Source organism: Oncorhynchus mykiss, chromosome 7 (genome assembly GCF_013265735.2).
Source record: "Oncorhynchus mykiss isolate Arlee chromosome 7, USDA_OmykA_1.1, whole genome shotgun sequence".
NCBI classification, from domain to species: Eukaryota; Metazoa; Chordata; class Actinopteri; order Salmoniformes; family Salmonidae; genus Oncorhynchus; species Oncorhynchus mykiss.
The window spans coordinates 43,693,554-43,705,996 of NC_048571.1; the positions used below are offsets into that span (position 1 = coordinate 43,693,554).

The following is a 12,443-nucleotide window of genomic DNA, read 5'->3' on the forward strand; positions in this document are numbered from 1 at the left end:
GAAAGCCTATGTAAATGTTTTGGGCTCATAAAATGTGTTTATTATGATCCAGTTTGACCCCCCCCCACAGTGAATTATTTGAAAGTTCAACAGTTAACCATTCTGACTGGTGGAGATGGAGTGGCTGACCAATGTCTACGGGGTTGACAGAGCGGAGGACGGAGGATGGCCATGGATATGGAGGATTGCGCTCACACTATGTATGAACTATCAGTTTAGTATGCAATTCTAAGTGAATACATGTTGAATTCCCAACTACGTTCCATGTCGGAGGGTCTTTTTTCACGATGACAAAATGACGCCTTTGCACAGATTATGAAGACGGTTTACAATCATATAACATTTTCATCATTTATTTACAGTCCACTTTTTCTCATGGGGTAATCCAATCGAGCCTCACCGAGTTGGGATGGGTTGTTGTGATGGTAGCCCATTCATGTTTTACTTTCAGGTGGAAGGATCGTGGTCATATAACATCGAGACTAGATGGGGTACTTATTAACTTTGCCACCATTCAAGTGAGATCTTACAAAGAGAGTCACCATGCCGGCATGCTCTCTATATAACTGAACTGATCATCACTCGAAAGAGTGAATCAGTCCTAATTCTGATGACCATAGTTAATATTTGCTGTCCATTTCATTTCCCAATGTTGACCTGGCTAGGTTCTAGGTAACGCTGAGGTTTCAAACTAACCTTCTGCAACGGTTTAACAGTAGGCTAGCATCATAGACATTAAAACCAAGTTGACTCTGTCAGGCAGGATGAAAATGACTACATCGACCATGACCCTTTGCTAGTTTTGACTACTTTCCCCATAATCCTTAGTGATATTTTTGCGCCATTCAAATCCAAATACTTCCAGCTTCACGTGCCATCGTTTTTCCATAGGAATACGTGGACGAGGTCAGTGCTATGTCTATGGATATGCCGGACTCATCATCTCTCAAATACGTAGGCTATTTGTGCTATGTTGACTGAGCTGCTCATCACCAAATATCTCCCTTAATTCCCCAGACTAGACTCACTCCAGGAGTTTCATATGCTTATGTCAGATTAAGAGATTAACATATTAACCAACGTACATGTCAGATCCAGATCAACCTCATTTGTTTATATGTAAAACAAATAAACAAATTGTGTTGCGGACCGGCTACCAAGAAATATTTTTTCAAAAATTACACACCAAACAACTTTCATTTACAGTCAATAATGTGTTGCTAACACAACCTTTCCATATATAGTAACATTATGTATAGTAACATATTATGTAAATATATTACTAATAATGCCGAATGACGAGATGTTTATTTAGTTACTCGGTGATAATGAGTTTACATGAATCATTCCAATTCCTCTCATAAATAGAGTGTGAGTACACGTGAAAACAAAACTCATGAACTCACACACACCTCTACCGTAGAAACAGAGCTCTGGCCTAAACCAACCCGCTACGATCATCTAAACCCACTACTCTTTCTTCCCTCGTTCCCTCTCTCTCTCACTCACCGGATGTCCCCTCCTCCCTGTCGGACCTCATGTCCTCCTCGTCCTCCACAGCACAGGCTCCGCTGGGCTCCACGGTCAGTGCTGGTGTGTGTTCTCATAGCAGAGGAGCCCAACTCAGACAAACACCATTCAGAAAGACACCGTAGCGAACACACCACACCACAGCAGCCTCTCGCTCAGCCGCTCCCAGCTCTGGCCATTGGCTCCACCCAGCCAGGTTACTAGGAAGTGTTCCCCCGAGAGAGGGAGCCTGTTTTGTCTGTACTCTCCATGTCTGTACTCTCCTCGCTATCTCCCTGTCTCTCGCTCTGTCATTGGCTTATTCTCTCTCTCTCTCTCCTCCCCTACCCTGTTCTGGTACACGCCCAGAGGCCATTTCCATTCCAAACCTCTCTCGCCCCTCCTCTTTTTAACCCCTTCCAGCTGCTGCTGTAGGGAGGTGGACCCGTGTGCACTGACATGATTACTGCTCTTTCTCTCTCTCTCAACCGAGGGAGGGCGTACCTGGAGCCTCAGGTGGTAAGGCAGATGAGTCACTGCTATAGCACTTCTACCTAATGGCAGTGAGCTGAACGACACAGTGACTAAGAGATCTCTCTTTCACAGGACATAATGTACTCTACTGAAGAGATCACCTACCGCACAGAGAACAACACCCCTACGGAACACACTGCCCTTATGGACAATTTGACCATAAGTCACACCAGAACGTGTTCACATGTTTATATAGGACGCCTGGCCTGGAAATAATACACAGTACTGAAGAAACTAGGGACAGGGGTTTTCCCCTGATCATGTAACCTATCCCGGCCACGCACAAATGTTTGGACTTTGTTACTCTATAGCCTGCAGCATGACGAGGCCTGCAATGTTTTCCGGGGTCATAAATGAAGGTAAACCAAAACAATTGCAGCCACAGCACTGGGGTTGTTAGTGTGAGACCTCAACCCAGGAAGTGCTGGTGTTTTCTCCCAGTCCCAGAGCTCAAGGGACTGGCTGTCAGATGCAGGGCTGGATGAGTGTGGACACAATCACAGAGCTAATCGAGTTAGAGTTTTAGCCTCAGGCCCAGGGACAGGAATAGGGACAGGGGGCAGCGGGTGCAGCCAAGTACTAGAGGAGCAGAGGTAAGACCAGTCTTGGTTGGAAGAGGTGGACACTGGGTGGGGGTCGGACATCTGCAAGACTTCCAACAGGCCCTTTAAATGACTGAAATAACGTAGCTTAGTAGCGATGTGTTGCCTTATCATAACCGGGAAAAACAACGTTTGAATGGAAAATAATTGTTTATGTTTCAGGCTTCCGAGAGATCAAATCAGGGTAAATCTGCTGTTTGTATCAACGGAAAGTGTTGGACCGACGCTAACACGGTAAACAAGCAACTTTCTTCATCCTCAGAGACAGCTTTGAAATGTCTTTTGATTCCATCACAGAATTGAATTGCTTGGCGAACACTGGGCTATTTCCCCCTGCCAAGCCTGTAGTAGTAATACAGAATAACTATGTGTCTCAAATATAGAATACACGTATGAGTGGGAGAGAGAGAGAGAGAGAGAGTGTTACCTCGGTGTTGTAGGCATGAGGACAAGTAGACCATCAATCCAGATGCTTGTCAACTGAGGCAAATGGATCTGTCAATCACGGACTGAGTGCCTGACTGACTGCTCAAGAATCACAGTCATGTGTCATTCATGTGTCATTCATGTGTTATTCATTCGTATTCATTCATATTCGTCCGGCGCCCATTTAGGGCTGTGAGTGTGACGCGCGTTCCTGAGATACAGCCCATTGTTACAGCCTTTCATTTCAGTGCAGCCGGAATCATTTTACTGATATCTTTACTCGTGGTTACCCTTCTCATGTCACTGCTCTTTTGTCTTCATCCTTTCTCAGTCCCTCATCCTCAGTCTTTTCACTACTCATGTGGCTGTCCTTGATTTCAGGGCTCAACTCACTGAATCTCTGTGTCATCGATCCGAGCATAATTACATAAGCTAGGAAAAGTCCATTTATCTGTGTAATAACTCATGCTCTCTCTTTTTCTCGCTCTCCCCCTCTCTCTCCCTCTCTCTCCGCTCCCCCTGTTCTCCAGCCGCACCAGTTGATCTGTCGCTCTGCATTATCAGCACAGAAGAATGTTGATGGAGAGCTGAGAAAGACCGGCATTAAGACGTTAGCTGGGAGGGGAAGAAGGGAGGGAAGGAGAGAGGGATGAAGGAGGGATGGAGAAGGGGAGGAGTGACTCTAGACAGATACTACCTCTGTCCAGGGCTGATGGAAATGTCATGAGGCTAATTTAATGGCCTGAGAGTGCACTTCTGCTGCTTCAAGGGGCTGTATCTGATGAAAAGATGAAAATTACAATTCCGGGCAACACTTGTGGCTTTCTGGCAACGTGGTAAAGAATAATGGGAGTGATTAAGCAGGAGAAAATGAAATGCCCTCGAGACTTACAGATTCATCAACAAGCTTCAGGTGATCAATACTCTTTATAATGTTCTTCCTTAGTGGCCAATATCATTACAAATCACAACAAAGACAGAGAGCCTTTATTCAGAGACATCTTTGGAGGGAAAATGAGATGCCATTTAACTCAAACTGAAGGCAGTGATTAGGGCACAAATAGGCATCGGCACAATACAACAATGATGATCATCAATAACACTCTTGTCTATTCAGCAATACAATGTGAAGAGGTTACATCTGCCCCGCTCTCCCCATTCAGCTCTCCTATCAATGTTTCTCTGTAACTCATACAGTATTGGGTCCCAGCACAGAATTGGGTGTATACAGTACAATACCAAGCAGATGATTAACCCTGTGCGCCGTATACTTGCCCATAGTATATAACACAGTCTGATGTAAGTCCTTTAAGGCCCTGGATATAGTCAGACATATTATCAGATTGTTCAGACAGACAGACAGACAGACAGACCAGACCAGACCAGACCAGACAGACCAGACAGACTCTTCCACATCACAGGCCTCTGCTCCGGTCTGTGTGCACCCAGCTGACAGGTCTGTGTCTCAGTCTTAACTCCCGGGATCAATCACCATGCACACACTTCCTTCCATCACCAAGGCAACACCCTGTATTTCCAAGGCAACACCCTACCTTTGTCGAGCGAGGAGTCTGGGGTGCCAAAGTCCATGAGGCTGGAGATCTCTGTCTGGTAACAGATCTCGCTCACCACCGACTTCTGCCTATGATCTGTCAGAGACAACACAATAGAACACATGACATCAGACCAACAAAAGAGACTAGCAACAGTGTTATGTTGAAGACAAATCATTTCAGTAAGATGTCTTTCTAAGGCAGAAGGACAGTTGCTATTTAGGTTTACACAGCCAGGGGTAACTAACATGACGCATACAAGTAATGAATATGTGTACTGTGTGTGTGTGTGCGTCGTCCGGCGGTGCCACAGAGTGAGAAAAGAGAGAGAAAAGAGAAAGCAGAAAGAGTGAGAAAAGAGAGAGAAAGAGTCACTGAGTTTGCATTAAACGTGTGACGTCACCCCTACACACACAGCTGAGAGGCTTTCAAAAACACACAACTTTGGAATTGGCAGAGCCTTTATAGATGCAGTTAAGTTTGACAGGTAATATTCTAATTAACAATATGGCTAATCGATTTTTGCTTGTTTCACAATTTTGGGAAAAATAACCCTTTTTCATACAGACTGTCCCCTGTTTCAATCCACTCACTCTCTCTCTCTCTCTCATGCTCTCTCTCTCTCTCTACCAAGACATTTTGCATCTAGTACAGTGGTTTAACCTTTTACTGCAGCGGGCTGAATCAGGGTCACTCCGAGTGTTTATAAACTCGGCAAAAAAAGAAACGTCCTCTCACTGTCAACTGTGTTGATTTTCAGCCAAGTTAACATGAGTAAATATTTGTATTAACATAACAGGATTCAACAACTGAGACAAACTGAACAAGTTTCACAGACATGCATGTGACGAACAGAAATTGAATAATGTGTCCCTGAACAAAGGGGGGGTCAAAATCAAAAGTAACAGTTAGTATCTGGTGTGGCCACCAGCTGCATTAAGACCTGTAGTGCGTCTCCTCCTCATGGACTGCACCAGATTTGCCAGTTCTTGCTGTGAGATGTTACCCCACTCTTCCACCAAGGCACCTGCAAGTTCCCAGACATTTTGGGGGGGAATGGCCCTAGCCCCCACCCTCCAATCCAACAGGTCCCAGACGTAATCAATGGGATTAAGATCCGGGCTCTTCGCTGGCCATGGCAGAACACTGACATTCCTTTCTTGCAGGAAATCACGCACAGAACGAGCAGTAGGGCTGGTGGCATTGTCAAGCTGGAGGGTCATGTCGGGATAAGCCTGCAGGAAGGGTACAACATGAGGAAGGCGGATGTCTTCCCTGTAACGCACAGCATTGAGATTTCCAGCAATGACAACAAGCTCAGTCCGATGATGCTGCGACACACCGCCCCAGACCATGACGGATCCTCCACCTCGATCCGGCTCCAGAGTACAGGCCTCGGTGAAATGCTCATTCCTTCAACGATAAACGCAAATCCGACCATCAGAGTCACTAGAAAGGCCTCTTTAATGCCCTAAGTTTTCATAACTCTGACCTTAATTGCCTACCGTCTGTAAGCTGTTAGTGTCTTAACAACCGCTCCACAGGTGCATGTTCATTAATTGTTTATGGTTCATTGAACAAGCATGGGAAACAGTGTTTAAACCCTTTACAATGAAGATCTGTGAAGTTATTTGGATTTTTACGAATTATCTTTGAAAGACCGTCCTGAAAAAGGGACGTTTCTTTTTTTTGCTGAGTGTAGGTAGTCTTAAACAAATCTACTTTGAAACAAAAGTATACACCTCACACATATGGTTATGGGCTTAAAAAAAGAAGACACTTGTGCCATGTCAGATTTTGAGTTGAAATGTATTCAATTTTGGTCAACACTGGTTTTTCTGTGTTAATACATTTTTTTTATTTATTAATTATTAAATAATAAAACATATTAATACAATTCCACCCATGAGACCACTAGAGGGCGATTTGGTCACTTGGCTGCAGGAAAGGGCTACTGGGTCTAATAGACCTCTGCTGTGTGTGATGAGCTCTACTGGTAAAAGCCTCATCTGCTGCCCTCTGCACTACTCTACTTCTCTCCACTGATAGTTTGGTTTTCATTAACTCATGTCATTTCCACCTCCAAAAATGAACAGAGGACAGCACCAGATAACTCTCATTATAAGCTGGGTAATTTGGGTCCTGGATGTTGATTGTCTGAAAACTGTGGTATATCAGACAATATTCAACGGGTATGACAGAAAATTACTTTTTACTGTTCTAATTACATTGGTAATCAGTTTATAATAGCAATAAGACACCTTGGGGTTTGTGGTATATGGCCAATATACCACTTCTAAGGGCTGTATCCAGGCACTCAGCGTATACCGTAGCCTGGTATACTGGCCATTTACCACACCTCCTCGGGGCTTATTGCTTAATTATACCATCCTCTCCCTCCCTCCTCTCTTCCTCCATGTTCTCCTCCCCCACTCCTTCCTCCTCTTCCTTCACCACCTCCTCCTCCTCCTCTCCCTCCTTCTGCTATGAGGGGATATAAAAGAAAAGCATTTTCACAGGAGAGGAGGCAGCAATATCCCTATTGTGCCATCGAGTCATTTTCTAGAGCAGGACCCAAACAACAAAAAGTGAAACAATTTCCTCAGAAGATGGCTTTAGGACCCTGATATTGATCTGTGGTTCTTCTCGTTAAAGAATACACGTGTTTGAGTTCCGAGAAAAAAACATTCCCAGGCTGGTAACATACTGGAGCTATAGCTGGTGTACAACAATGAAAAGACAGGGTGGGACGAATCAAAGTTCATATCTCAACTATTACGAAGAGCCATAGAGACCCTATAATTCAGTGTTCTAACTTTGTGAGGGTGACCAAAGCCTCCTCACTAATGAAATGACATGTGTTTATATGCAGTACAATATCATCACATTGGCCAGTCTAGTAGCCATAGGCCTGACCTTCAGGGTACAGAGTTTTAAACATCTCTCTTTCCATTGGCTCCTTTTAACCATCTGCAGTGCTGTACCTCATCTCCAACTGGACACAACCCAGGTGTTTTTTTTTCTTGCCATTAATAATAATAATAATAATAATAATAATTACAGGTCGACCGCGCCCCCTGCCACACCCACCACCTAGGGCTGTTGCGGTATATCTCACCACTGTGCATTTCTATCTCCTCCCTTCTCTCCTGCATTCCTTTCTCGAGCACACAGAGAGAGGGGCTGTCAACAGTTTCATTAAATAGCTGGAGTAGTCAACCTGACATGAGAAAAAAACGAACCGGCGGGAAAGTGGCCTCTATTCCTTATTTCAGTGCAAATGGAGGATATGTCTTTTTTTCTCCTGCCCCTGTTCCTGCACCTAATTCTACACCTGTTCCTGTTCCTGCACCAGTACCTGTTCCTGTTGCTGCACCTGTACCTGTTCCTGCACCTGATCCTGCACCTGTTCCTGCACCTGCTCCTGTTCCTGCACCTGTTCCTGCACCTAATCCTGCACCTGTTCCTTTTCCTGCACCTGTTCCTGTTCCTGCAACTGTTCCTGCACCTGTTCCTGCACCTGTTCCTGTTCCTGCACCTGTTCCTGCACCTGTTCCTGTTCCTGCACCTGTACCTGTTCCTGCACCTGTACCTGTTCCTGTTCCTGCACCTGTTCCTGCACCTGTACCTGTTCCTATTCCGGTTCCTGCACCTGCACCAGTACCTGTTCCTGTTCCTGCACCAGTACCTGTTCCTGTTGCTGCACCTGTTCCTGTTCCTGCAACTGTTCCTGCACCTGTTCCTGCACCTGTTCCTGTTCCTGCACCTGTTCCTGTTCCTGCACCTGTACCTGTTCCTGCACCTGTTCCTGCACCTGTACCTGTTCCTGTTCCTGCACCTGTTCCTGCACCTGTTCCTATTCCGGTTCCTGCACCTGCACCAGTACCTGTTCCTGCACCAGTACCTGTTCCTGTTGCTGCACCTGTTCCTGTTCCTGCAACTGTTCCTGCACCTGTTCCTGTTCCTGCACCTGTTCCTGTTCCTGTTCCTGTTCCTGCACCTGTACCTGTTCCTGCACCTGTTCCTGCACCTGTACCTGTTCCTGTTCCTGCACCTGTTCCTGCACCTGTACCTGTTCCTATTCCGGTTCCTGCACCTGCACCAGTACCTGTTCCTGTTCCTGCACCTGTTCCTGCACCTGTTCCTGCACCCGTTAATGCACCTGTTCCGGTCCATTTCATAATGGACCATTCTAAATAGAAACTCATTTTACATATTAGTAAAGACAAGATTAAATTGAGAATAGTCTGATGGGTGAAAATATGATCACTTGGTGAGAGAACAGCGTGTGTAGCCTGAGGCAAGGAACAGAGAGCAAGCGACTTTCTCTTATCATCAATAGCCTATAGTTGCATCATGCAGCCCATATACGTTTAGATTTCTAAGACATTCTAAGGCTTGTATCATTCGCAACTAAAGTTGCCAAATAACTGGCCTTTATGATTAACATAGCCACTTCAAACGCTCCAGAATGGGAAAAATATCCTTTCTATTTTATCCAGCTAAGTTCAATGATATGCTTCTTACTTTTAAAATCACATAACATAAAATAATGTCACAGGACTTATAAGCATATCTTGTCTGCTAAAGTCTACAGTCTATGGCATGGAACACAGGCAGACCGTATGTTTCTTTAGACCTGCCTAAAAGAAATAATAGATTGATTCGATGTTCCAAAGGCGTGCCTCAGCGGCTTGTATGTGTGGAGGCAAGGAGATGCTAAACATGTTTATGTTAATTAACGGTTAGTTCCCATGAGACCGGCAGTCTTTGGCATGACAATAACCGACTGACAACATTTCATGACCGCCACAGACCTACCACCACCAAAACAATTTTTTGATCCGGAAAACAACCTGAAGTCATTCACACACTCTTCTCCTAGTCTGCAGGTTTGGGCAGTTTTACTTTTGTGGCCTTATGGTATTTTTCCAGTTCATTGACGTCCCCTTCCTTCCCCTCCCTTCGCTTTCTCTCCGGGATGTTGTTGTGGTGTTATTCTTCCCCCTCACTTCCCTGCCTGCTGACCTTTCCCTGGGTCTTTAATATGGAGATTGGTTAACAGGCAGGGAAGCAGGCAACATAGCCTCAGGGTCCATGCTGGCCGGCTGGGTGGCTGCGTTCCTTAGCGGGGGATAATGAAGAGAGGGGTCGGCACTGAGACTAAAGCCTTCAGCACGCTCCGGTTCTGCTGGTGCCTAGCTGAACTCGGCACGCTTCCCATCCGAAAATATTCAGAACAGTTTGTGTATATACACAACATTACCAAAAGTGTGTGGTCATCTGCTTGTCAAACATCTCATTCCAAAATCATGGGCATTAATATGGAGTCAGTCCCCCCGTTTGCTGCTATAACAGCTTCCACTCTTCTGGGAAGGCTTTCCACTAGACCTCGCTTTGCGCACCGGGGCATTGTCATGCTGACACAGAAAAGGGTCTTCGTCCACCAAACTTTACAGTTTACACTAGGCATTCGGGCAGGTAGCGTTCTCCTGGCATCCGTCAAACCCAGATTCGTCCGTCGGACTGCCAGATGGTGAAGCGTGATTCATCACTCCACAGAACACATTTTCACTGCTCCAGAGACCAATGGTGGTAAGCTTTACACAACTCCAGCCAAAGCTTGGCATTGCGCATGCTGATCTTAGGCTTGTGTGCGGCTGCTCGGACACGGAAACCCATTTCATGAAGCTCCTGACGAACAGTTCTTCTGTTGATGTTGCTTCCAGAGGCAATTCGGAACTCAGTAGTGAATGTTGCAACCGAGGACAGACGATTTTTACATTCTACGCGCTTCAGCCCTTGGCGGTCCCTTTCTGTGAGCTTGTGTGGCCTACCACTTCACGGCTGAGTCGTTGTTGCTCCAAGATATTTTCAGTTCACAATAACAGCACTTCCAGTTTACCGGGGCAGCTCTAGCAGGGCATACATTTTACTGACTTGTTAGAAAGGTGGCTGTCAGATTCTCCCTAGGAGAGGTGGGTGTGGAGTCAGGCGCAGGAGAGCAAGAAGTCCAAGAAGGGCATTTATTTACAAGTCCATCAACAGAACAGGTACAGGACCACAACTGCAGCCACTAAGAAACAGGAACACAGTCCAGTCGAAAACGGAGGAAACACACTCCTCTGACTAAACTAACGTGCGGGAAAACAGTCCCGTAAAATACACCTGTTTAACAGAAAAAACAAAACGGAATCCAAACCAACGACAGTAACACAAACAATCCCGCACAAAACCTAGCGGGTAGGGCGAGATTAAATACCCCACTGATTAGCCTAAACTAGACACAGGTGAGCACAAGACAGACAAAACCAAACGAAAAAGAAAAGGGATCGGTGGCAGCTAGTAGACCGGCGACGACGACCGCCGCCCGAACAGGGAGAGGAGCCACCTTCGGTGGAAGTCGTGACAGTGGCATCCTATGACGGTGACACATTGAAAATCACTGAGCTCTTCAGTAAGGTAATTCTACTACCAATGTGTGTCTATGGAGATTGCGTGGCTGTGTGCACGATTTTATACACCTGTCAGCAACGGGTGTAGCTGAAATAGCCGAATCCACTAAATTATAGGGGTGTCCGCATACTTTTGTATATGCTGCAGTTCAAAAGTTTGGGGTCACTTAGAAATGTCCTTGTTTTTGAAAGAAAATCACATTTGTCCATTAAAATCACATCAAATTGATCAGAAATAATGTTGTAAATGACTATTGTAGCTGGAAATGGCACGTTGTGTAATCCAAGTTTATAATTTTAAAAGGCTAATTGATCATGTTATTTTAATGGACAGAAAATGTGCTTGTCTTTCAAAAACAAGGACATTTCTAAGTGACACCAAACTTTTGAACGGTAGTATATATAGCGTAGTTTTGGTCATGTAGTTTATTATGATGACATTTTGCAATGTTTTTGTTATTTTTAGTCTCAGCAAGGGTTTTTTCATCCATTAGTGTGTGCACACATTTTTTTTTCAAGGAATACTCCCTTAAAAGACCTTCGCTTGAAAAACTAGAAAAAAAACGCCAATAGTACTGTTTGTCCATCTTGATTTTCCGTAGCCAGTATACACTTCCTCAAAAGAGTAGGAATTAATCTGAATAAGATAACTCAAGATATCTGATGGTTTTGCAGAGGAGATCTTAGTCACACATTTTCAAATCTAACCATTTTTGTTGTTGCTGAAAACGATTAGTCTCTTGTTGAATGACAACACACACTTTATTGAAGAATCCCTACTGTTGACCAATCACCGACGAAGTGGCGTAGACATTTTCTGTGTGCACAAACGGCCGAAAATAAATTTGCTGAAGACCAAAACGAACAAAAACTTTACAAAATGTCATCATAATACCAATAATACCAATACCAATACCATAATGGCCAAAAGTGATGGTTTATTCATGCCCCTTGACTTATTCCTCATTTTGTTACAGACTGAATTCAAAATGGATTAAATCGATTTTTTTCTCAACCACATAGACACAATACCTTAAACTGAAATAGTGAAAACATGTTTTTAGAATTCTTTACAAATGTATTGAACATGAAATACAGAAATGTCTCATTGACATAAGTATTCACACTGAGTCAATACTGAGTCAATACTGAGTCAATACATGTTAGAACCCCCTTTAGTAGTGGTTACAGCTCTTAAGAGTCTTTCTGGGTAAGTCTTTAAGAGCTTTGCACATGGAAATTGTACACTATTTGCCCATTATTCTTTTCAAAATTCTTCAAGCTCCCTCAAATTGGTTGTTGATCATTGTTAGATAACCATTTTTAAGTCTTGCCATAGAATTTCAGGTAGATTTAAATCAACT

General features: G+C 44.4%; 1 protein-coding gene across 7 annotated transcripts in view; it reads right to left on the reverse strand.

Annotated features, from left to right (window-relative positions):
* kaznb (kazrin, periplakin interacting protein b) overlaps positions 1 to 12,443 on the reverse strand; it is a 160,079-nt gene that overhangs the window by 29,745 nt on the left and 117,891 nt on the right. For 6 of the 7 annotated variants that reach the window (XR_005052582.1, XM_036983293.1, XM_036983294.1 and 3 more), the window contains one exon: positions 4,625 to 4,720. Coding sequence is in view for 6 of the 7 variants with exons in the window: in XM_036983293.1 (XP_036839188.1) it covers positions 4,625 to 4,720 (96 nt within the window). In the remaining variant the exon portion in view is untranslated. Of the gene's footprint in view, positions 1 to 1,509; positions 3,700 to 4,624; positions 4,721 to 12,443 lie in introns of those variants that run through there. The other variant, XM_036983296.1, reaches the window with a different exon arrangement.